Here is a 24,973-nt window from a genome sequence, read left to right as displayed (position 1 = left end):
AGGAACCTGCTGCGGGTGGTGGTGGGTAGTGGTTTTTCTGAAGCTGAAGTGGACGCAGCTGTGGTCTGTCCAGTGAAGTCCGGTGGAGTGGCTGAAGGCGATGTGCTTGCTGGAAGAGAAGACAGGATCCATCGTGTGGCCGGCATAGTGGGTGGGGGTGTTGACCGGTTGCTTGAGTCCGAGGTTGGCGAGGTTGTCCAGCAGGGTGACGGTGTTGTGGTCCTTGTTCTCCAGGTGGAAGTTGAGGTCCCCCAGGAGGATGTAGTCGGCGGAGAGGAGGGCGTGTGGGCTGATGAAGTCCGTGATGTCTTCGCTGAATTGTGTGCGTGGTCCTGGGGGTCTGTAGATGAGGGTGCCTCTGAGGGTCGTCTTTGGGTTGGTGTGAATCTGGAAGTGGAGGTGCTCGGCGGCGGTGTAGGTGTCGTCGGCGTCGGTCGTAATGCGGATGGTGTTCTTGTGGACGATGGCGATGCCTCCTCCGGTCTGGTTGACGCGGTCCCTCCTGATGATCTTGTATCCACCCGGGATGGCGATGGCGATGTCGGGGGCTGAGGAGGCGTTCATCCATGTTTCAGTGAGGAACACGACATCTGGTGATGTGTCGAGCAGGTTCCAGAGTTCGACGGCGTGTCTGTGGACGGAGCGGGTGTTGAGCAGGATGCACTTGAGGTCGCTGCTGGGGTTTGGCTTGGTGGGCGCTGTGCATGGTCGGAGGCAGGTGAACTTGCAGGTTGTGCAGGTGAAGGGTCCGTGGAAGCGTTTCGGGGCGGCCCGGCAGCAGGCGGGGTTCCGGCCGGCATTGAGTGCGATGAGGGCGGCGGCGTCGTAGGTCTGTCGGCTCATCTTGCGTCGGTGGGGGCCAGGGGTCCTGGTGCTGGGCGCGGTCCAGGCGCGGACGGGCGCAGACGGGCTTACCTTTGGCGCGCCTTCGGCGCACAATCGCCACGCCCGCTGCGCGTGACCGCTGCGCGGACACCATTTATGGCGAAGTGGGAGGGAGGGAGGAGCAGCTGGGAGGCGGGAGCGGGGAGGGCACAGAGCGGAAAAGGGGGCGTGGCCGCTAGCACGGCGGCGGGAAGCGGGGAGCGGGTCGGGCAGGCACAGGGGCAAATAACAATACAGACACAGCCCTGGGATAACAAAAATGCTAATGCCAATAACTCAAATAGGGAAAAAAGAATAAACAGCACAAATGGGGAGAAAGATTAGACAGCACACGCAGATGCGGCGGAGGGTCGGAATCAGCGAGTCAGAGGGTCGGGATCAGCGAGGCGGGCTCTGTGGGCAGCAGCGAGGCAAGGAGCACACGCAGCAGCTGGTGGCCGTGCGGCGCGGGGGTGTCCTGAGTCTGAAAGTCCTCGATATGCACCAGTCTCAGACACTCGGGTTCAAGTCCTGGTGATTCGGTTCCAAAACTAAATATGAATAAGGAACTATCGTGGGTTGATTCGGGGGGAGAAATGGCCTCAGTAGGCTAATAAAAAATTATTTCAAACAGGATATCCCGCTGGTATTATAGAGGTTGGTGGAGCGAGTAGACTCCCGTGAGTGGAATATCCCTGTCAGGGTGGTTCCTCACGCAAACGAGCTTCAGTGCGGCCGTGCACGATGGGGAATTTCCTTTACTACGCAACTGTTACAACACAGGACCTTTACCACGCAGGTATTACAACGCAAGTCGTTACAACGACTTGTGCTGGGGGGCGCTGTAGGATAGGGAATAGTTTAATTTACTATCCAAAACCTTCCCTACTATCCACGGGGACTGGAGTTGGAATAGCAAATTAAACTATTCACTATCCAGCGCTCCCCAACGCAAGTCGTTGTAACGACTTGCGCTGTAAAACCTGCGTGGTAAAGGCATGCGTTGTAAAAGCATGTGTAGTAACGACATACATCCGTGCGCGATATCGTGTTCCAGGTCAGGACCACAGACAAGTTTATAGATTTGTGGTGATGGCACTGCTGCTTGTAAAACGTAAAGGGCACTTTTCACCATTGGGAAGGAAATCTCACAGCAAGGATTGTGATGTAACAGCACGACTAGAACTTCAGACCGAACTCGGGGAGATAGCTCAGTGAGTTCAGCGCTAGCTGCTGGCGCCTTTCGAGCCATCAGTCGCAACTTCAAATCCTAGAGCCAGCTCAGCCTTTTCTCGCTCACAATCAAAAATCAGCACCATCAAGCAGGTGCCTAATAACACATCTTATGTATAGCGTTTGAATCGGTAGACCTGTAACCAAGCGCTATAAAGCCATGTATTATTATATGTAGAGTAGTATTTATATTCTGTGCTAAAACAAAGAAATCACTTTTATTTTGATTCTTGCCAAGGGTGCTAACATGGGGGGGGCAAAGCTAGGCTCGCATTTCACTTGTTTAAACACTGACTCATTTATTTGTATCCTTCTGTTTGTGAAGGGGATACTGCGTAACCCAATGGCTTCCAGGTGCTTGATTGAACCACTCCGGGGCTGGGGTCGTGATTGCGAATCATGACCTGCCGAAGCCTTGCAGTAGTGAAGGAGTTGTAGGTTCTGTAAAGCCGCAGTTAGGGCCTGGAGGCATCAGGGTGCTGTAGGGATCTCTGGAACGAGCCCTGGAAGCCCAACAAGAGAAACAGAGCCGGGCCAGACAGGGCCAAGAAGCACTTTTTAACGTTTATTAAACACCAAGAGTTACTTTTTAATGAAGGAAAGTTAGGATGCTGGTTTATGTGATTGTTATATGTTTTTAAAGATGTTGCTAATTATGTTTTATGGAGATTTGTCTTAATAAATGTAATATTACTCCAACCAGAAGCGACTAGAATAGATAGCAGGCACTACACGCCTTCAAGGCACAGCTTCTGAGCTGGCTGATCGGATCCCCAAAGCAAACTACTTCACTCATTCACAGGGCAGTGCGGGACAAAGTGTTCCAGGAGGGAGCTCATGTACTCACTCCTCAAGTGTTTTTGATGGCTGAACGGGATCCTGCTACCTCTTGAGACATAGTTAACTGAAGATAAGCATTTTGTGAGTGTCTGCCCTCATACACGCAAACCGGAAGTTTGTATTGTGCGTTTATGAAGCGCTTCATACTGTTGTCCGTGCCTTCTTCACCCCCACCCTCCCTCCTGTTGTCCGTAATACCTACCGTTTGCAATAGGTCTCCCATTAAGGCAAGTTTGAGATGTTGGCATTGTAAATGGCAATGCCTTTAATTTATGTTTTGGTTTTTAAAACATAAATAAAAGGCATTTTCATTTACAATGCCAATAGCTTAAACTCTCGTAAATGCGAGACCTATTGCATTGCAAATGCTTCTTTGCTTTGCCTTTAGACTGCTCTCCCTTCATGCCCGCTGGTTCCTTCATAAATTGCAGTCCTTTTGCCCCTGATACTTGTAACTGACCATATAACTCCTTTCTGCTTCTAGATCTACCATTTACAGGGATATTACCGATAGGTTTCATCAACTTTACAACATTCACTCTTGCAGTTTCAACACAATTTCATCTTTTCATATGCTTTCCAGCTTACGATAACACATGTGCCTGTTACAAACATATGGATAACATCTTCTTTTTACCAACATTAGCCACCTTGTAACAAAAGCACAAGGCCCCCCCTTCACATTTTCATCTGTACCATCAGCAGCCCATACCTCTAGGCTCTATATTGGTCTAGCATGAGTTGATCAATTTCAGTTCCTGGGGTATTTCTTTTAATAAGTCACTCTGTTTTTCTGTATTGTCATTTGCCAATACCGTTGCTTCAAGAAAACGGTGAAGAGTTTTTGGCAGCAAGAGGATGACATGTAAATAATCGATGGACTAGAAGCCGAAATCTGCTGGAATTTAAGAGGAGACTCTTGTGTTCAACAATTTTTGAAGATTAAACATTACTTAGGATATTACCTCTCTCCGGCAGCCCACTAATATTCCACAGTGAGGTTGAGGCAGCCAGAAAGGCAACCCCTACCACACTACCAGAAGCGTGGACACTTTCACCCTGCGGATGATAGAGGCTCATCTGGGTGGGCTGAGGAAAAAATGTTTAGGAAGTTAATCGAGGTTCTACAAAAACAACACCAGAGAGTTACAAACCATCCTGCTAGTCACCTAGAAGTCCTTTTATTGGCAAATTCAACTGTGGTGATGGAGACCTTTCCACAGCCTGCAGCATAGAAGAAGTGGAGGAATCACCCACAGTTTTGCTTTTAAAGTGTCTGCCCATGGAGTCCTTTATTGAAGATGCTAGAGATACAACTGGTATCTTCTTTGGATGTAGAAGAAGCTTCCTTCTGATGAGCACCAACACCATAGCAAGTACTCTTCAGGCTCCGCAAGCTCTTTTCTTCACTGGGGTCCTTAGATAAGCATGCTGTTTAATTTATACTGGCACCAAACCTCCCTTTTTACTTAACTATGTTCACCTTTCCAAGGGCCAGATGTAGGTGGCCAATTACCGGTCGGTAACGGCCGAAATCGGCCGTTACCGACCGGTAATTGGATTTTGAGATGTAGGGCATGCATTTACAGAATTGGTATTTTACCGATTCTGTATTTACCGATTCGGTAAAATTACCGAATCGGTAAATACAGACTCGGTAAAATACCGATTCTGTAAATGCAGATGTAGCTGGCACATGTCAGAGTGCCACAGGGCTTTAAGAATCGGTATTTTACCACCCAATCCAATTGGGTGGTAAAAGACCGAATCCAGGTGTGCATGCACATGTGTGAATGCACACCTGTCCTATGTGACACACAGACATGCCCTTAGGGCATGTCTGTGTGCCACATGGCGCACATGCCTATTTTTGGGGTGCCAGAGGGTGTCAAAGTGACACCCCCTGCACCCTTGCTAAAATCGGTATTTACCGATTCTGTAATTACAGAATCGGTATTGCCCATTGATTCCTATGGGCTGCAAGGCCGACAGGAATCAATGGGCAATACCGAATCGGTATTTACAGAATCGGTAAATACCGAATCTTAACGATTCGGTATTTACCGAATCAGAAATACCTACATCTCCCCCCCTCTATTTTACCACCTCTTAAATACCGATTCAGTATGAATCGGTATTTAAGAATTGGTAAATTAAAATTACCTACATCTTTGACGATCCTGTCTTCTATCCTGTCCGAGGACGACACATCTTTTGGGGCATTGCAACATAACGGCTTGTTTGTACTTACCATCCGACCCCGGGGTCTCGGTGTGCAGTGGCTCCGGAGTTGTGGCCTCCGAGGGATCGGGGCCTCTGCGAGACTTGGACCGGGACCTGGCTGGCGGGATCCGACGGCTCTCGGCCCCGGCCGAGAGCGAGAACCAGTGTTGGGAGCCGATGTGCGAAGATCCCGGCGATCCTGACCCGGGCCTGCCCTGGTGGCCGCGCGGCCGACGTGGGTGAGAGGCCCCGGGACCTGATTCTGTGAAGGGGTCTCCCTCCGCCGCTGCTTGGTCCGGCGGCCCTGGTCCTCGGGGCCCGGACTCTGCTTGTTTGGGGCACCGGAGCTGGTGCTGACGGAGACCCGTTTTGGGCGGATATCCTTTTGGCATCGAGGCCGCCCTTGCTGGGACCCCCGGAGCTTGTAAAGTCCTACATTTGCGAACTGTTATTTCCGGGGGTCTTGGTGGGCGGCGATTGGGCTGATTCACGAAACGGCGGCCGACCCTCTGGAACGAGAATCACCCTGTGGCGGCGGGCCCGTGTTGCCTAATTGTGTGGGGAGCGGATCTGGTGGACGTGAGCCGACGGTCAGAGATATCCTGGAAGCACTGAGATCCCTACACGCTTCCCTGGCCCTGGGAGTCTCGGTGGGTCCGCCACGATCTGCCGCCATTTTGGGCGGCCATTTCTTCTTGTCGCCCTCTTGTTTCGATGACTTCATTGCCTCGCCCCCCTCGATTGACTTGAGTGTCTCCGCCGCTGATCGAAGATCGTGTAGTGTGCCGGTGACTTTGGGGCGCCCTGCTTTTCATGGTTCGGACCCCGGGGACTTGGATGCTGTATTGCGACCATGTTCGACATTGTTGCCTGAAACTATTGGTGGACTGCCTCCTGTGCTTACTTCGATGACATTGCCTGTGTCTATAATTGGGACCGCCTCGCCCGATCCAGTGGCGCAACTGAATTCCTGTTTTCCACTGATCGTGCTGCGATTGTTGATACATCTACACTTTCGGTTCGGACTATTGCTCCCTTGTGGATTTATCTACCCCCCACGTAGCTATGTTAGTCACCATTCCACTCGACTATATGCTGATTTCGTATTTAATATGTGGTTTTACATTGCCATGTGGTGGGTGGGATTTGTCGCTCGAAAGGGTTGGGGGTGAAATGTACGACTTCTGTTGGATTCCCGGTATACGATTTAGTAGCATCATTGTTTTTAATCGTAGAAAGGTGGGCGGTCCCCTGCTCTTAATGTTTTATAGCGCGTGATGGGGTGTCGTCCTGGACTGTTTTTGACTGTATTTTTTGGTTGGGCGGAGGGCTGCGGCCGCCCGTTCGGATTATAGTTATTCTGCTCCTCCCTCCTGTCCCCCTTTTTTCTTCGCTTTGGTTGTTTTTTTTTGTTGTTTTTTTTGTCTCGTTCTTCCTTCTTACTTCTCGCTATATTTCGGGTTCTGGTTTAGGGCGACAGGCACGCTGTCTGAAGGGTAGGCCATAGCCTTCTACAGGGTTGCAGGGTGAGTCGGGTGGGTTGGGTACTATTTTTTGTTTGTCCTCTGGTTCTATGGCCCTTTTCTATCTCTTTTTCGTGAGGCCGCGTCTGTCCTGACCTCCTCTGGTGTGTTTCGGGTGGGGGGTGTGGCGTCGTTAATCCTCCTGATAGGTTTCGGCTGTCTTTCTCCCCGATTGCCATCCCCCACTTGGGCCGCTACTCCTTTTGTCTCCTGTCTTCCTGCCACGGGGGGCCTGGGTCGGCGTGTCTTCTTCCTTTCGTTTTTCTTATTTCTTTATTTTCCTTTTTATTGTCTTATTTTGTCTTCCCTCCGTTTTCCCTTCCCTTCCCCCTCCCCTTCCCTACCTCGTCCCCCCCCCCTTTTCCTCTCGGTGTCCTAGAAGTTCTTATGACGAGTTGGTTTTGGTTTATTGTCTTTCCGATCCCTCTGTTCTGGCTTGGTAGTGTCCTGGATGGCGGGCATGTTACGAGAAGAATGCTCAGGGGCCGATTGTGTCTCACATATCCTGATTTCTTGAATGCATTGTATTATCCCCGCCGATCTTCTGGCCCCATGCCCCCTTATTAATGTTGCAGTTGATTACGGGATATCGGATGCCTCCGTATTGAAAGTGCGCCTGTCATACGTCTTCTCCCCATATTATAAAATTAAGCCTTATTTACTCCTGTGTTTTAGCCCTTTGGTTCCCGAATTTTTTCTCCCCCCTTTTATATTGTACGGCCTCTGCTTTGTATTGATTGATTATGTGATATTTGCCTGGTGACTCCTGATTGTATTGTACATTGCGGCCGGCCGGATGGGTTGTAGGCCTTGACTTGTCTCTCCTTTTTGATGTCAATAAAGGTTTTCAAAAAAAAAAAAAAATTATCTACATCTGGCCCCAAGTCTTTTTCTTTGGGCAGACATCACTGGATGAGTTGCTACACCAGTACAGAACAATGCAATACTGTCAGCATTGTGAGCTCCTCAAATTCCTCACCTCTCTAAGAGATATGTTCTACTATATTGCAAGATCACCACCAAACAAAAAACAAAAGTAAGCCACCTATCTCCTCCTGGATCGCTGCAGGTACCGCCGCCTCCAGCCTATAGCCACTCAATCAGATGGTGCCTGATGGTGTCTCCAAGAAGGACCCAAACAACCAATATCGCTTGTCAACAAGATCCTGTTGCAGACTCACTTGCTTAGCCTTAAGGGTCAGAGGATGTGTCATATAGATATACTTTGCCTTCACACTGTGTTAAGTTAGCATGAGCTTATTAGAAGTTTAAACGCCATTTTACCTTTCTGCTGTTTCTGCACATGGCACATATTGTTATAAGAGCTTTGAGCCTAGTAGAATGTTTTGCTTCACACGAGAATATGTTTTTCTATAGTATCAGCTTTGCTTGGTAAACTATGTCAGAACAGTGAGTGCCGAGGCCTTCAAGGTTCTTTCAACACAGTGATTGTTGTGCGGTCTGATCAGCACACGTCCTAGACATAACACATATGCAGCTGGGCCAACTCTGGGTTTTTGGCGCGTTCTAATAATGCACTGCGCAGAGCATGAACACACACTTGATGGATATTCGCAGGCAGAGAGCTGGTGGAAGATGATGTGATCCCATTCCACTAAATCCAGAGGTATGGGGCCTTCTAAAACCCAAACAGACCTTCTTTAGATATAATATAATATACTAGCAAGGGAGGGTAAGACTTAGGTTCTATTTAGCCTTCTTCCCTTTAGCATTTTAACATGCTTTCTCCCTTTGTATTTTATGGACTAGTAACTATGCTGCTAACCTTGTTGCTTATAATATGTTTCCTTGTATTAGCTAAGATACTGCGCCTGAGAACACAGCAATAGAAATCAACATTTCAAAGTTGCACGTAGCTTCATTTACTCCTCGTTTTGGATTGGTATGTTGGCATAACGAAAGAGTGTTCATGTGTTTCACGTTACCGGAGGGGTTCTAAGTCCATGTTCCGGGTTGTCTAAACATTGGGGATATGGAAGAACCAATGAGACACTGATTGCTAGTCTGGTAGGGGATTTTGGATACTAAGGTGAGTTTTGGTACACCCTAATTCACTGAGGTTCTGAGTCTCTATGCACAGTTCTGTATATGAGCAGTAATCCCTGCGACATGGCGCCCAACGTTTGGTGGATTTATTACATGACACTTGAGTAGTGCTTCTATCAGTCCTTAACTTCCTTCACTATTGTTTCCGGATAATAGTAGTGTCGGACAAACCTACCTATAGTTACATAGGTCTTTCAAGCTTGAATCTTTTCAAATGGTTTCTTTTTTGAATTACTACCCAGTTGTGCTACGTAGTTTTTGTTGTACCTCTTTCTTCCTGTGTCACTATGGCTGACGTTGACATACCGCAACACAGTCGAATTGCGGTGCGCAATCATTTGCAAGCTTAAAATGTCGGGTTGGAGGGCATGTCAGTCATTTTGGTAGTGAGGGCGGAAGTGGCTTACCCATACGAGATTTTCTATTCGTGGGTGACCTTCCTGGCTGTAAACGCGAATACTAATGTGTTCGACACTTATACTGCTGCTGTCGTGCCCCAGGAATATGTTCCCTATAGGACACAGGAAGTTCGATTGATGCTTGGCAGCACCGAGTTTGATTTAATGGCACCCTACCCCACTCCTTTTTAGCTCCAAGGTTAGGTCCTTTGTCCATTCCAGGCGCTACCTGGCCTGTTTTGGCTGGTTTTAAATCGCATCCTAGACATGGTGCGGTTCCCGTTGCAGACTTGCGGGCGCTACATGCTGTCGCGATTAGTGTAATTCGGTCGTTAGTGCAATACATTACCCGCCATCTCCCGGGCGGGGCCCCGGGTGCTGCGGCGCATCCAGCTGGACTGAGCGGTATGAAGCTCTGTCCTGTTATGGTTAATGCAATAATGGGCAAGCGCCCCCAGGATAAGGATGATATGCCTTTCTGGCTTGCCGAGAAATTTGACCAGCTGGAAGCTGTATTTCCTATCACGACTCCTGTTGAAAAACACAGGATTCTGACAATTAGTTTGCCTAAAGACTTGATACCAGAGGCAGGTGACTGTGAGTCTTGGGGTAAGATTTTTGCGGCGGTTTACCTGAGGTGCTTCGGCACTCCGTCAATGGTCGTCCTTTCCTCGGTCATTAAGCGTGTTCAGGGTGAGCACGGGTCTGAGGCAGCGGTTGAATTGGGTATGCGGCTCTGCGCCAGTTTAGACGTAGTTTCCGATCTTGTACTTGCGAATGTCAAGGGAGATGCGGTAAGCTTTCAGGTGTCTAATGCTTTGCAGGCGGTTCCCGATGCTGGTAAACCCTGACAGTTACTGATAATAATTACGGCGGCTTATAAACCCGTGGGCCGTAATAGTTTGGGTGTCAAGCCTTTCTCGACGAAAGAGAAAAAACAACCCCAAGGGCAGAAGTCGGAAACAGATAACCAGCCCAAGGCTAAGAAGCAACCTTGGCCGAAAAAACAGAAACAGGGTAAACAACAGCAAGAGAAACAGGGCCTGCCTGAAAGACGGTAAAGGCAAGCAGGACGATTAAACACAGAAAAGACCCCAGTTTCAGAAAAAGAAAGTTACCGCTTTAACAGCGAGATATGCCACAGATAGTGAGAACGCAGCTTCGGAATCTGACATGGGCTCTGACCTTGCTGGACAGCACGGTGGAGATTACCATAGTGGGAGAGGCCCTGCGTCCACTACTGAAGGTGACAGCGACTGACCAGAATGTTGTTGTGAAGACAGCTAATACCAGAGTAGCTCCCCCTGATAGACTTTATAACATTGTCCTTTTAATTGAAGGTGACATACAACGTACCAAAAAGAGGTATTTTGGGAGAATCTTACAACTACATATGACATTTTGTTAGCGGAGGCTGACTGGCCCCACATTTTGTTCTCGCAGCTCCGAGAGGGGAGGAGGTGATCCTCCCTAGTTTCACGCACACTGTCTCGAAGGAGCATGCGCTGAATTTTGTAGAAGAGTGGGCTAAAGCCCTTGCGCTGGCTCTGTACCGTACGCACTGTGGTTGGGATAATCTTTCCCCATACCACAAGATACCCTTACGGTCTATGCCACAGCCTCAACCTCAATATCCCATCCGACGCGAAGCCAAGGCTTCCGTTGCGGAAATCCTTGACCAATTAGAATATCATGGTGTAATTGAAACTTGTGTGTCACCGATGAATAACCCTCTTTTTACAGTGACAAAGCCAGACGGCTCATTCCGTTTGGTATTGGATTAAAGGCGTCTTAACTTGCATTGTCGTACCTGTGCAGTACAGAATACCCACGGCTCTGCTTTAGTGGATGGTCTTGTGCGTAAACGGTTTAAAACCACACTTGACATTTCCGAGTTTTTTTTGCCCACAATTTAGATGGTCTAAGTTCCCAATGGACCAGTTTTACAAGTGGCGGCAAACAACGCCAATACAAACGTTTACCTATGGGCTATAAGAATAGTCCAGGCGTGTTTGCTGCCCGCATAGTCTCTCTTCTGGAGGGAGTTGACCCAGATTCGTGTTCGTATGTGGATGGCATTTATCTCACAGACGATGAGCTTTGGGCGCATCTGTGTCGCGTTGACCGCGTAATTTGTTGCTTTGCGGACTTTGGTTACAAATTCAACTTTGCAAAGTCTCACATTGCAGAGTACACAGTGTTGCTCCTGGGCTATGAGCTCAACAATGAAGGTCAAGGATTGGCTCCTCACTTCTTGGAGAAATGCGCACAACTGCGCGCTCCTACAACTCTGAAAAAATTACAGTCCTTGCTGGGATTTTTAAATTTCGGGCATACATACATTCCCGAATATGCGTTTCAAGCCTTTGTATGCTTTGATACAACCTACTTTTACCAAATCTTGCTGGCTGCCAGAACATTCAGCTATTTTGCAATCTTTGCAGGCTGATCTTCTAGAATCTAAATTCTTACTGACTCGTGATAACCACACCAACCTGGTGATAAGAATCATCTCTGGGGCGGTGGGTTTCACTTACCTTACTTTTAACGAAGGAGACACAGTACCTATTGCTTACAAGTCGCACTTGTGCACTTCGGCAGAAATGCGTTTTTCCTCTGTGGAAAAAGTTTTGACAGCAGTGCAGATGGCGATTCTTAAAGAATGTGCACTGTCGCAGGGAAAATGCATGTTGGTTGTTACCCCGTATCCTGCATTAGAGGCAGTGACAAGAGCCAGTGTACCGAATTCTAAAGCTTTGCACCCATGGTGGATACAATGTGCAGCATCAATGACATCTCTGGATGTCACATTTATTTTTGATGCCTCCCTACAGTCACAGGAGTTTTTGCAGTATGAATTTGTTCATCCTGCGCCTTTGGCTATGCGGCCTTTGGAGGATTTCCATTGCATCATATACACTGATGGTTCTGCGCAAGTTGCGCATGGGTCTAAGCACGCATACATTTCAGCTTGCACCATTGTGGTAGGTGCCATGGTGAACGTTGAGTTCAAGTCCAGGGTCGTGCACACGCAGACTTTAGAGGACTTGGCAGAGCTTCGTGCTCTGATGCTTGCATTGGAGTACGCAGATCCTAGTGTGACGACACTTATTGTGAGTGATTCTTACTACTGTGTCCAGTCTTACAATGAAAACCTGTTCTTTTGGATTCAGAATGATTTTTGTGATTCCAAAGGTAGCACAATAAAACATAAAATGATCTGGGTCCGAGTGGCTGAGCTTAAAGAGCAGTTGCCACTCGTGTTTGTAATTCATACTCTCGGTCATCAGCGCGTAGGAGTCCACGCTGTTGGCAATTCATTGGCAGATGAGGCTGCAAAATCTGCACTATCGACATATTTGGTTGCAGCAGTTACACACTCCAAAACTAAGATTGATGATGATATCTTGGAAGCTGTTGCTGCGACTGAGAAGGGAAGTAAATATCCTAAGGGGTTCCCTTCGAAGTATTCATACCACCTAAGTCCTGATAAAGTTCCTTATGTGAAAATACCTGACGTTGGTGAACGGTTGATTACCAACGCGGATCGCAGGTCAGTGCTGATTACTGCAGCCCATGCAGGCGTTTCGGCTACTGTTTCTCAGCTACAACAACGTTTCTGGTGGCGGGGACTGTACAAACAGACGTGTGATTATGTCCTTCATTGTGACATTTGCCTGCAGATTAAGCATTCAACTGCTGTGCGTCCGCCACAGACACAGTTGTACATTTCTAATAAACCACTTGGTTGTGTTTATTTGGATCACTGCGGTCCTTCTTTTTCTTCTGATACTGCGTATAAGTACATCTTAGTAGCAGTTGATTCATGCACACGCTTTGTGTGGGTGTGGCCTCACCGCAGCGCTGATTCACGAACTGTCATAGGAGACTTGCGTGTCTTTGTAGGGATTTTTGCCTGTGGTACCTTCCATTCGAACCAGGGTCCTGCTTTCGCCTCTAAGGCGTACAAGGATGCCATGGCTTCGTTGGGTGTCCAAGTCAAGTCTTCATCTCCATACAGACCTGAGGGTAATAGTGTTGTGGAACGAATGAACCGTGACTTAAAGCAGTCTTTGACAGCCAGGGTTATAGGCACTGGCAGGAATTGCCTAGCCCACCTCAATAGCGTGCAGCGTGCCATAAATAATCTCCCTAGAAGGTCTCTGTGTGGGCGGACCCCATACGAAATGCTCTTTGGTATGAAGATGTTTGTCCCAGACCTTGACGGTCTAGACTCGGTGGCAGTTGTTACCTCCTTTGACGTAGATGAACATTGCAATGTTTTACAGGATCTACAAAAGACGAGAGACAGTCTTGCAAAGGAACATTTGCCCTCCAGCTCGGATGATGCGCTGCAGATCCTGGTACTTGGCTGGCTACCCCAAGTTGGTGAATTGGTTCGAGAGAAGATCGAAAACAAAAAAGAATGTGGTCCCTCGTATTGAGCACCAGTTCCAGTGCTTGGAGTGAAGGGCACAAGAACAGTCATTTTACCACCAATTCCAGGTCGTAAAGAAAACAGGTATATCTCTATTAACAATGTCATGATACAGAGAGTGGCTGATTCTTCTTAGTATGACACTGGCAGTCTCATGTCCTTCGATTGTGAGAAATTCTGTTTTGGCCTCGGTTTCGAATCCAGTGCCTGAAGTTGCCCTCGAGATGCCTGCAATTTCTAGTCCTTTATTGAGTATGCTACCTGGTACTCAACATGATGAAACTGACTACACTTACCCAACTGACTTATCAATGCCTGACTTGCAAACTCGCTTGGCTACAGAATACAGATTCATTTGACACTGATTCACAAACATCAAAGAAACCTTCGAAGGTCTCTGTTTTGGTTCAATTATTTAAAAAACATTTTTTGATTCCCCCTTGGACCTACATTTGGTTGGTACTTTTTTCAATTTACCTTTTCATGTCAATTGGATTTGTGTTGTATTTTTTTCAACTTGTCAGTGGACACTATGTCGAGGAGAGAACATGCATTCGACATATCAATGGAACTTTGGCTCCCCATTCCTCATCACACAGATTGAAGAGAGACTTGTCTTTTGTTAACATCACGGCTTGGCCTGTTTTAGATGGGACTGTATGGGATGCTGTTAGTTTTCAAATTCATGGGCCCACTGAGGTTATAAATGTCCCTAATGTGCTTAGAGTTTCTACTGGGGATGTAGTTAAACAAAATATATTTTCTGATGATTGGGATGTTCAGGCCATTGAAGCTTTGTTTTTTGATTTGAAATATTATGCTCACTTTGATGCTGAAGATTTGTATTTAGAATCTGCTAATTACGGTGATTTATATTATTACCAACATTTTGGCAGACACTTCCTGCATCAAACTAATACCAGGATGAACACTGTAAATTATACACAATGGGAGCATTGTCCAGCTCCTATACAGGGCAGTTCTGCTTCCTTTTTGAAGAAATACTCTTATTTTACTGATTTTAATCAGACAAATCCCAATGCGTTTTATTTTAAAATTACTGAACAGTCCACATCCAAAGTTACTTACCGATACTAAATTATTGTACTCGAAGACCTTTCTCGACCAGTTGGCTGTAGGTGGCTACGAGCTGTGGAAGAATACTATTGACCTTAAATCAGTTTGGGGTTCTAAGAGCTGGCAAGTGCAAGGCACAGAGGCTTTGCATCGAGCATCCCCCTCATCCCGAACCATATGTTGTTTTTGAATTCTACGATTTCACAGACGACATGCTTTGGATTGGCTACTACTAAAAAATGAAATGCTCCTTCTTTTCCTGACTTAGAAGAATATTCCGGATGGAATACTAGTATTAAATTATCGATCAGAGTTACAAACTCTGTTGCTAAATTCTTCATTTAACATATCCAGTTTGGATCCCAAGGGTTGGTTACTCTGGCACAGGAGTGCTGATTCTTGCCAGCATTGTTTTCTGGGTATGGCTCCCGGCTTTACAGAGGTCAGGGTGAATCCCCGTTTTGAAAATGACCATTCTGTTACTACCTATTCTGTAGGCAAATTATGTCAGAATTGGCTCAAACACTCCACTTTGGCGTCAGTTAAGCTGCATTTATATTAAACTGACTGACTATGTTGATCTGAATGATTTTATAAAAGGCCCGGCTCACGGTAGATCTAAAAGATGGATATATGCTATTTACAACGAAGTCTGGAAAACTTCCCAGATTGAGGCGGCTACCCGCATTAGAGCTATAGATCAGGCTAATTTGGAGAAAGTGTTGGCAGTTGTAGATAACAGCATTAATACACTTTCTTCTCGCATTTACACGTTAGACAATATTGTATCGTCTGTTGTTGATATTGTGCAGGATGAAGTGTCTGTTTTGTACCATGGTCAAAATCAATTGCACGGCTCTTGTAACCAGAATGAGCCAAATTTGGCCTTGGATTGTGTTTTGAAAGGTACACCTGTGCTGGTGATTGTGCCCACATTCACATTGCTGGCAAACGGGAGTTATTTACTTTTGAATAACGAGGATTGCTGTGGGTTATTAAAAGGCATTGCTTATGTAGGTACAGTTGGTGAGCGTGTGGTTTGCTGTAAGAATGTAATGTATCCACCCCCGCATGGGAAACTTGATGTTTCCATCTGGCCCACGATTCCGACCTTGAAAGCAGAGTTCAACAAGATGAGTCGCATAAGAGCTCTCTTGTCCCAGAAAGAAGTTGCCCTCACATCTGCTTGTGAGACATTCAGCCTTCACGTGGCTAACACCCGCACAGAGGTGCATGCTTTATTAAATACTGACTTTCCCTTGCATTTCGGTGAATTCATTCACACAATCTTTAACGCATCCTCCACAACTGGTCTCGCGCACTTTGTTAAAGTCGTGAGCGGGGGCCTTGTGTCTTCATTTCAAACTATATTCGGGGTCTTCCCGGCTTTCTTTCATTCGATCTTTTCCAGCCTGTTTGGTGGATTTCCCATACTATTGGCTCTGGCTGCGGGCGTTCTTTTGCTTTTTTGTTTAACTCAGAATGGATGCACATCCTGTGTTTCGAGAGGAGCAGTCCCGTCTGGCGCTGTTTCCTAACAGAATGCTTGAGTATTATGGAACATTGCCACTTGCGACATTAAGTGTAGCTTACGGATTATCATTTCAATTTTCCTACTTCACATGTGTCCAACCTGTTTTTCATTGCCTGAGTTGCGATTTCGACTGGGCCATGGATTTGTGTCTCTGCAATACGGTATCTCCCGATGTGGTTTATAATCAGTTTATGAGCCCTTTAGTTGCTCATGAATTGCTTTGTTCTGACAGAGGGATTATGGCCTTTGCAGCGATGCATGGAATACTGGGTCGTTGGAATATATTCGCAAGATTTCTTGGCACACGGCTTCATTGAAAACCCACCGAGTTGTCCTCTGATGTGCTAGAGGCTCTGGTAATTGAAGAGCGTGTGTGTTCTTTCCCACTGTTAAATTGGATGCCTGAACTGTTTTCAGATGAGAGCAGTGACTTCCTATTGGAGGCTGTTGCTGCATATTTTGCATATTCAATAATAGGATGAGGAGAGTCATCGCTTCACTCTCCAATAACCAAGGTCGTTTATTGGACTTCGAACATTTTTTTATTATTATTATTATTATTTTTTTCGGCTCTATGAAACATTTCTTTGCCCCAGGCCTATTGACTTTGCTAGGCAAATAACTAAATGTACTTCACTATGAGAATTTTAAAAAGACAACTTTTTTTTTCTCTTTTCTTGCACATTTGAGCGGACTGTCGTATTTGAACTCTGCATTCTGGAACTTTGCCCCTTATCTTATCTTATCTTATCTGTGCTCGGATCAAGGGAGGGTGTCATATAGATATGCTTTGCCTTCACACTGTGTTAAGTTAGCATGAGCTTATTAGAAGTTTAAACACCATTTTACCTTTCTGCTGCTTCTGCACACGGCACATATTGTTATTAGAGCTTTGAGCCTACTAGAATGTTTTGCTTCACACGAGAATAATATGTTTTTCTATAGTATCAGCTTTGCTCAGTAAACTATGTCTGAACAGTGAGTGCCGAGGCCTTCAAGGTTCTTTCAACACAGTGATTTTTGTGAGGTCTGATCAGCGCACGTCCTAGACATAACACATATGCAGCTGGGCCAACTCTGGATTTTTGGCGCGTTCTAATAATGCACTGCGCAGGGCATGAACACACGCTTGATGGATATTCGCATGCAGAGAGCTGGTTGAAGATGATGTGATCCCATTCCACTAAATCCAGAGGTATTGGGCCACCCTTCTAAAACCCAAAGAGACCTTCTTTAGATAAAATATAATATACTAGCAAGCGAGGGTAAGACTTAGGTTCTATTTAGCCTTCTTCCCTTTAGCATTTTAACATGCTTTCTCCATTTGTATTTTATGAACTAGTAACTATGCTGCTAACCTTGTTGCTTATAATATGTTTGCTTGTATTAGCTAAGATACTGCACCTGAGAACACAGCATTAGAAATAAACATTTCAAAGTTGCACGTGTCTTCATTTACTCCTCGGATTGGATTGGTATGTTGGCATAAAGAAAGAGTGTTCATGTGTTCCACGTTACCGGAGGTGTTCTAAGTCCATGTTCCGGGTTGTCTAAACATTGGGGATATGGAAGAACCAATTAGACACTGATTGCTAGTCTGGTAGGGGATTTTGGATACTAAGGTGAGTTTTGGTACACCCTAATTCACTGAGGTTCTGAGTCCCTATGCACAGTTCTGTATATGAGCAGAAATCCCTGCGACAGATGCGGTGCCCCCGTACCCTGATGCATGCGCATTGTTGAAGGGACTAGACCCCCAGCCCAAGCGAGGGCAAAGTGGGCCACTACAAGTGCCTGCTCTCACTCACAGGTGTGAATATGGAAGTGCCTGTAGATTGTGGCAGAGGTCATGGCAACAGTATAGTCCAGTTAGAGAGTCTCCGCTGCAAACCTCAATCAGTCTCCAGTGTCTCCAAGGGGCTCAAGCCTTCAAAATCTTTAGACCTTCAAAAAGCATTCCAGGCATGGCCGAAACAAAAACCCAACCAGTGCCAGTACAAATTGATAGCAATTAAAGCGTTTGTTCGATACAAGTTCGAACACAGTATTCGGGCATAGTGCATACAACTCAACAACAAACAACTAACAGAAGCGACTAGCGAATGGGTGGAGCAGATGGGACAAGCACCGCAAGCAGCGTCACAGGAGGAGTATACGTGAGAAATCAGTGAAGGAGAAGCTTAAATTTCTGTTGCGCAGTCTCTAACTTGCTTTAATGAAGTACTGCCTGCATGTAAAACTTCACTGTTGGCTGAAGTGTGCACTATATTACTTTTACCATACTGAATTAGACTTGTCTCCAGTACTACACTACTTCTATTTGAGGAGCAGTAGTTGGGTATGATGTGATCAGTGATGTCATAGATGTTGTTAACTCAGCTAGCTAGCACTTGCTAATTTTATGCTTAAAGACATTACTAAAGTATGTCGAAAAGCTTTGTCACTTTTGCTTAAGTGTGTACTTGTACTTACAGCACAAGCTGCCTGGTTGGGAAAGACCTATTGGGAGCTTACCAAGAACTCACAGTGGACTTACAGCCTGCCTATTGCTTACTATTGGTTGACTTTATTGTCACTCTTATTTCTTGCTTCTTACACTATGTGTGTTACATCTTGTGTGTGTCCCTTCTCTGGAACATAGTCTCTTTGCCATCCTTTGGCTTGGCTGACTTGAATCCTTTTGACTTCTGTGCTCCCTCACCTAGTCATTACTAGAATCCAAGGAAGCCCACTGAGTCATTGATGGAATTCGAGACCCCCAGCCTAAGCAGTTTTGATGATTTGAACCGCAAAACAATACACAGATTATGCCATTTTATTTATTTCACATGCACATATAAAAAATGTATACTTTAATGAGAAGGTTGGAGAGTTCTAAAATCAATTAAGGCTACCCATCATCCATACTATATTATGTTTGATGAACTTGCACTGCTCCCATGAATCAATGAGGCTGCAACTTCATTTTTATCCCTCAATTTACAAGTTAATATTCCTTCACATTAAGAGAATGTTTTAAAATGTTCAATTTTACATTTTCTTTATTTATATACACCTTATTAATCTGTTAAAATGATTTTTATTTTCGAAGCAGCTGTAGACCCCCTGAGTAGGCGTCGTGGCCCGCTGTTTTAGGGAGCTACTTTTTCCTTTTCGCTTAAGCATTCAAGAGCGTGCACGCATCTACTAGCTCTCTCCCTCTTATGCTTCGAACCCAGCCAAATATCTGACCCCCTCTGCTCGTGTTGCTGTCTCAACTGTATTTCAATCTCTCTGTTGAGTGCCTCTCCTTCTGCAAACCCCTCCCCCACGTTCAATGTTACTCTGTCACTCATCAATCAATCAATCAAATATTTGCCGGTCTTACATCTCTAACTTTCACCAATAACATGCAATATTTCTGTCACTAAATCATCCTAGTATTTCTTCAAGTTAGGATAGAAACGCCAAAGTTACCTAGAGCACACATCATAGTGTTTCGTCTTTAGCGCATAGACTGCCCATGCGAAGCTATGTTTTAGAGTGAGGTACAATCTCCTTGGCAGATAGACCTGTTGCCAGCTTAGGAAAGGCCCTGGCTGAAACACAGCACAGTGAGAGATACCTCCCAAAAAAACAGTAATATGGAGTCAGTGTAGCCGAGTAAAATAATGGGCAGCTGTTCCTGGGAACAGCTCAGTTACCGGCTCTAACACACATGACTGCAACACACCAAATGGTGGCCCCCCTTCCACCAACAACAATACAGGATAAATATACTCCATTGCAGAACACTGACCCCTAATCAAAATACAGGAGAGTGGCCCCACAACACAGTACAGCGCCCCCCCTCCCCTCAAGAAAGGCAGCACCCAGAATAAAAATATTCAGGATCCAGCCCCCCCCCCCCGAAAATACCCGACCCCTGTCATTTCAGTAAAAGACTGTAGCACTTGACTGCGCTAATGAGCTCCACTTATTGCCCGAGGGTCTCTTCCTTATCACTCCCCTCCTGTCACCGGTAGGATTCGCAGTGCCCACGGATTCTTTCCTCCCTCGTTGGAACATGGATTGAAGTAGGGCCGCAGGGTGGGGGGGAAGGAGGCCCCGGTGAAGCTGAAGAGCAGAGAGCGGTCATCCACATTGTACACCGAGAGCCTGCCCGCCTCATAGTCCAGGAATAGACCCACAACCGTGGGGCGCACACGAGGGGTCACGAGGGTCACGGAGATACCGAGAGCTTCGTATTCACCATCTCTGAGCCGCACCATCCAGAATCCAGTCTCAGGTGTTGCTATGATCTCCTCCGTCCTGCTCACATTGTCGTCACACACCGCCAGGTCCCAGGCCGGCTTGTCTCCCACCTCCACCTCCCAGTAATGCTTCCCAGAGCTCAGCCTCTCTCTCCCTAGGACAGCGCTGTAGAGAGTGAATCTGTCGGGCGTGTAGGGCAGGTCCAGCAGTCCGTCTCCGCGCCTCACGCTCTTTCCGTCCTCAGAAAGGACGAGCTTCGGACTCACACTGTCCGGATCCATGGTCACCGCAGCTGCAGGAGAGAGAGAAGCAGAGACCAGGGGTCACCAACCAAAGACAGCACAGATCAGTCCTTGACATTTCAACTTCAAACAAAAAACATCTACATTTATAAGCAAACATTGGCAAATCCTGACTTTCTGCACGATACACATGAGATACCAGGACGTGTAGTGAACCCTGTACCAGTCCTGGAAGGTGGGACTCTTGACACCTGTGCGGACTTCTCTCTCGTTGTCTCTCTGTCCATCACTAGAGCCGTCAGCAGTGGCTCATACCTCTCCTCTCGCCTTGTCCCCATGTCCCCGATATTCTGACCCTCACCTCCCTCCACACTTGTGTCCTTGTGTTTTTTTCACTAACCCTAACCTTGCAACTATCGCTCCTCCTCGCTCCCTTCCTCACTCCTTGAGACCAATAGACAAGTGAGCGCCTTATTCATGGGACTGAAGCTCTGTGAAGACAGCTATTGTGTTCTCAGTTCCCTCTCCTCAGTGGATGTCGCCTGTCTCAGTCTATCTCTCTTCCTCACTTCTATTGTTTCCTCAGGTTCATTACCCTCTCATTTTTTTTACATATTCCATTTTCACGCTCCTCTGCTTTCCATCACGCACTTTCTCGTGGTTTTCCTAATTTTCCTATTATTTTCATTGCATTTTCTCCATCAGGCTTTTTCTCCGTACGTGTTTTTCTCTCACCACTTATTTTTCTTTACTCTCTTCTTGCGTTTAATGTTGTTTTACTTCCTTTTGGTTTCCTATCTCGTCACTTACGCCATACTTTGTTTTCCTTCACTTGATTTGTTTCTCTCTGTCCTCCTGTTATTCTACTCTGGCTCCTCACCTCGTTCGGCTGCTCTTTCCCACCTACTATTTCCTCACTCCTTAAGAGAAGACCCTGCACAGTTTGCGGTTTGTTAGTCTAAGCCTGGGTGGAGTTTGCAGAGTTCCGCTACGCGGAGCTCTGCAAAGTGCCCCAAAAACTCTGCCATGCAAAGTGCCCAAAAACCTCTGCCATGCACGAGGAGTTCCGAGGGCGGTGAGGTCCAGTACATCATGCTGTTCGTGCTGATTTTCAGCACCAGCTGGCACATGCAACAGAGCTTTTTGCAATCGCAAACGGTGCGATTCGCGAAAGTCAGCCGTTTGCGATCGCAAAATTTGCTTTTGCGATACATCAAGGGTGAAGGCCCTCGCAATTTGAGAATTCGTAATTAATTACGAGTTCTCAAATTGTGATTGCATTTAAGGAATCGCATTTTGCGATTCCTTAAATGCAATGCAAGAACCACTTTGAAGTAGCGATTTCGCTACTAGGGGTCACAAATTACCATTAAGTTGAACTTCATGGTAATTTGCAAAAACTCTGAAAAAATCACTAAAGTGCATTTTTCAAAGTTGTAGGTTACACACACACATGTCCTTTGGACATGTGTGTGCGCAACATTTGTGCACAGATCAATTTTAGGGGTGCAACAGGGTGTCCTTTTGACACCCTTGCCCCCTGAAATTGCATGCACAATTTGCGAGGACCTATTGGTACTCGCAATTTGCTCATGCAATTTCCAATTCATTCCTATGCCATAGGAATGAATAGGAAGACATTCCTTATTTCCGACTCGCAATTTGCGAGTCGCAAATAAGGAATATGTAGGAAGCGCTATTTTTACAGCGATTCCTACATGCATAGGCTTTTGCGAGTCCTTAATCGCGATTCCTTAATTATCGCAATTAAGGACTCGCAAAATCCTACCGTGATTCATGTGCCTGCAGGAGTTTTCCCGTGCTGTAAAATCAGCGCAAACAGCATTACTCAGAATGCAAGAGGGCGCTGCATCATTCTGCTGCTTCAGTAGATTTTCTACTTGAGCAGCAGCTTCATCAAAGCAAACGGCAGCTTTCACAATACCAGTGGTAGCGAGTAGCGACCTGCTGCGTTCAGAAATCTCACCGGGAGGTGGTCTAGCGCATGCTTTTTCTTGCTCGCCAACTTAGGGCCGTATGTATGAAGGCAATTTTGCGAACGCTGAATTTTGGCGTTTGCGATCGCAATTCAGCAGTGTCCAATGTATGACACAAAATACCCCTCGCAAAATAAGGAATCGCAAATTGCGATTCCTTCAATGGAATGTAAGAAGCACAGAAAAAGTGCAATTTGGACTTAAGGAATCGCAATTTCTTTGAAAAATTCACTTTTTTGCACTTTTCAAAGTGCCATGTGACTCTCAAATATGCCCTTAGGGCATGTATGTGCGCCACATCTGCACCCATGCTCATTTCAGGGGTGCAACAGGGTGTCCTTTTGATGCCCTGGCACCCTTGAAACTGCATTCGCAATTTGCGATTCTCTAATTGGGAATCACAAATTGAGAATGTCTTCCCATTCATTCCCTTTAGGAATGAATGGGGAACTATTCCTTAATTGCGAATCGCAATTTGCGATTCACAATTAAGGAAGATGTAGGATTCGCAACATTTATTGCAAATCCTACATACAAAGCGATTTGCGATTCTCAAATAGCGATTCACAAAAAATCGCTATTTGAGGATCGCAAATGGACATTTTCATACATATGGCCCTTAATGTTCACGAGTGATGCAAGAGGATAAATCTCCGCTCTGCGTCGCAGAGTTATTTGGAACTCCATGCTCCACGCGGACTGGGCAAAACTCTTGCAACTCTGCAGGCGGAGAGTAATTCTTCACCCACCCCAGGATCATTCCTTTCATGGGGACAAACCACCTCTCGGATTATTAAGTGAACCAGGGGTGAAACCGAATAAAAGAAAGCGAAAGTTAGATAAGGAAGAAGAACAGTGAGGAAGTTTGAGAGGTAAGAAAAAGGGAAAGAGGTGTGGAAAGCTGAGAGGTAAAAGTGAGGAAAGAAGGGTGACCTGACATGAGGGAGAGAAGGAGAAGCGGGAGATGTGGAGAGATGTAAAGACAGCAGAAAGAAGAGTGGAAGAGGTGAGGGAAAGAGATAATAAGAGAGGGCCACGAGAAAAGAGAGGGCGAGGATAAACAAGAGGGAGAGGAGAAGGATGACGAGAGATGGGAAGAGAAAGAAGTGTTGAGAACTGAGGAAAGGAAGACATTTAATCTTGGAACCTAAATGCGGACAAACTAAGGGTAAGAGAAGAACATGACTAGATTAGAAGAGAGAAGGATGAGAGAGTGGGAGAAAGAGTTAAGGCAATACCAATAGACCAGGCCATTGGAATTATGTAGCAGGGGAGAATCAAATCATGAGGCAGGGTTGGCTAAATTATTCAGCAAGAAATGGCAAACTCTGTGGTGTAATCCGGCACATTTTCCAATCATATTATTTCATTTTTTTGTCATTTGAATAAATATTAACATTGTATGGGTAAAGGTTTCACCTCATTCATAGCAGTTTAGCATCCAACTTTTGTAGTAAGCAACTGAAAGCTGACCTGCCAACAAAGCCAATAGGTCTGGCTTGCTTTAGGTATTGATCCGTTGTTGCGTCTGAGGGGTTTTGTCTGATGTAATAAAGGAAAACCTATAAAGAGTCGCCCCTCTCGTCTACAAGTGGAACATGAATTGTATGTCCGAGATGTCAATGATCTTTTTGGTGCTTGTTGCAGTCACAATCCTTCACCTTCAGCACGTTGTCTGCTTGTTTTAATCAGACCCTCCAGGATATCGCGATTTCGCGATTTGCAGCGAAATCGGCACTTTTTAAAAAATGCCGCGATTTTTACAAAAATGCCCGAGAAATCGGCATTTTTGTAGAAATCGCGGCATTTTTCGCTATATCCTGGGGGGCCTGCTTTATGTGGCACAGCCTTCACTGCCACGCCTGTCTGCCCACACCATTCATGGAGCATTATTCACTCCGATGCTGCAGCAAAGCCCCTCGGATACTCAGCAGCAATGGAGAGGCACAGCGGGATGGCAACCCTCACACCTCTAGCCCTTGATGACCTGTTAAGAGGTACTTCGAAGGTGACTGAGAGGGAGGGGCTGCAGGTTCAGGAGCAGCGACATCTATTCACATGCAAACAGCCCTGAATGTGTCATGTCTCTGCTATTTAGAGGGGGGCTCACACATTCCATTTCTACCCAGGGCCCCAAACATCCGAGACTCGGCCAGATTACACCCCTGATTATACAGAGGCAGCACGTGGTTCTCTTCACAGAGCGTAATTACTGTCACTAAATTGTAAGCAAACCTCGGTTCTTCAAACATGCAGTCTATAATGTAAGAAAATAAAGAAATGGCACAATCGCACCCACACTGA

The 24,973-nt window shown here is 46.2% G+C and overlaps 1 protein-coding gene across 1 annotated transcript in view; it reads right to left on the bottom strand.

Moving 5' to 3' along the window:
* Window positions 1-20,177: 20,177 nt before the first annotated feature.
* LOC144752846 (butyrophilin subfamily 1 member A1-like) overlaps window positions 20,178-24,973 on the bottom strand; it is a 977,044-nt gene continuing 972,248 nt past the window's right edge. The window contains exon 8 of the mRNA XM_078640684.1: window positions 20,178-20,722. Coding sequence (XP_078496810.1) covers window positions 20,178-20,722 — 545 coding nt within the window. The remainder of the gene's footprint in view (window positions 20,723-24,973) is intronic.

Source organism: Lissotriton helveticus, chromosome 5_1 (assembly GCF_964261635.1).
Source record: "Lissotriton helveticus chromosome 5_1, aLisHel1.1, whole genome shotgun sequence".
Lineage (NCBI taxonomy): Eukaryota > Metazoa > Chordata > Amphibia > Caudata > Salamandridae > Lissotriton > Lissotriton helveticus.
Note: the sequence above shows the minus strand (reverse complement) of the source record. Positions and strands in the feature narration are given on the sequence as shown.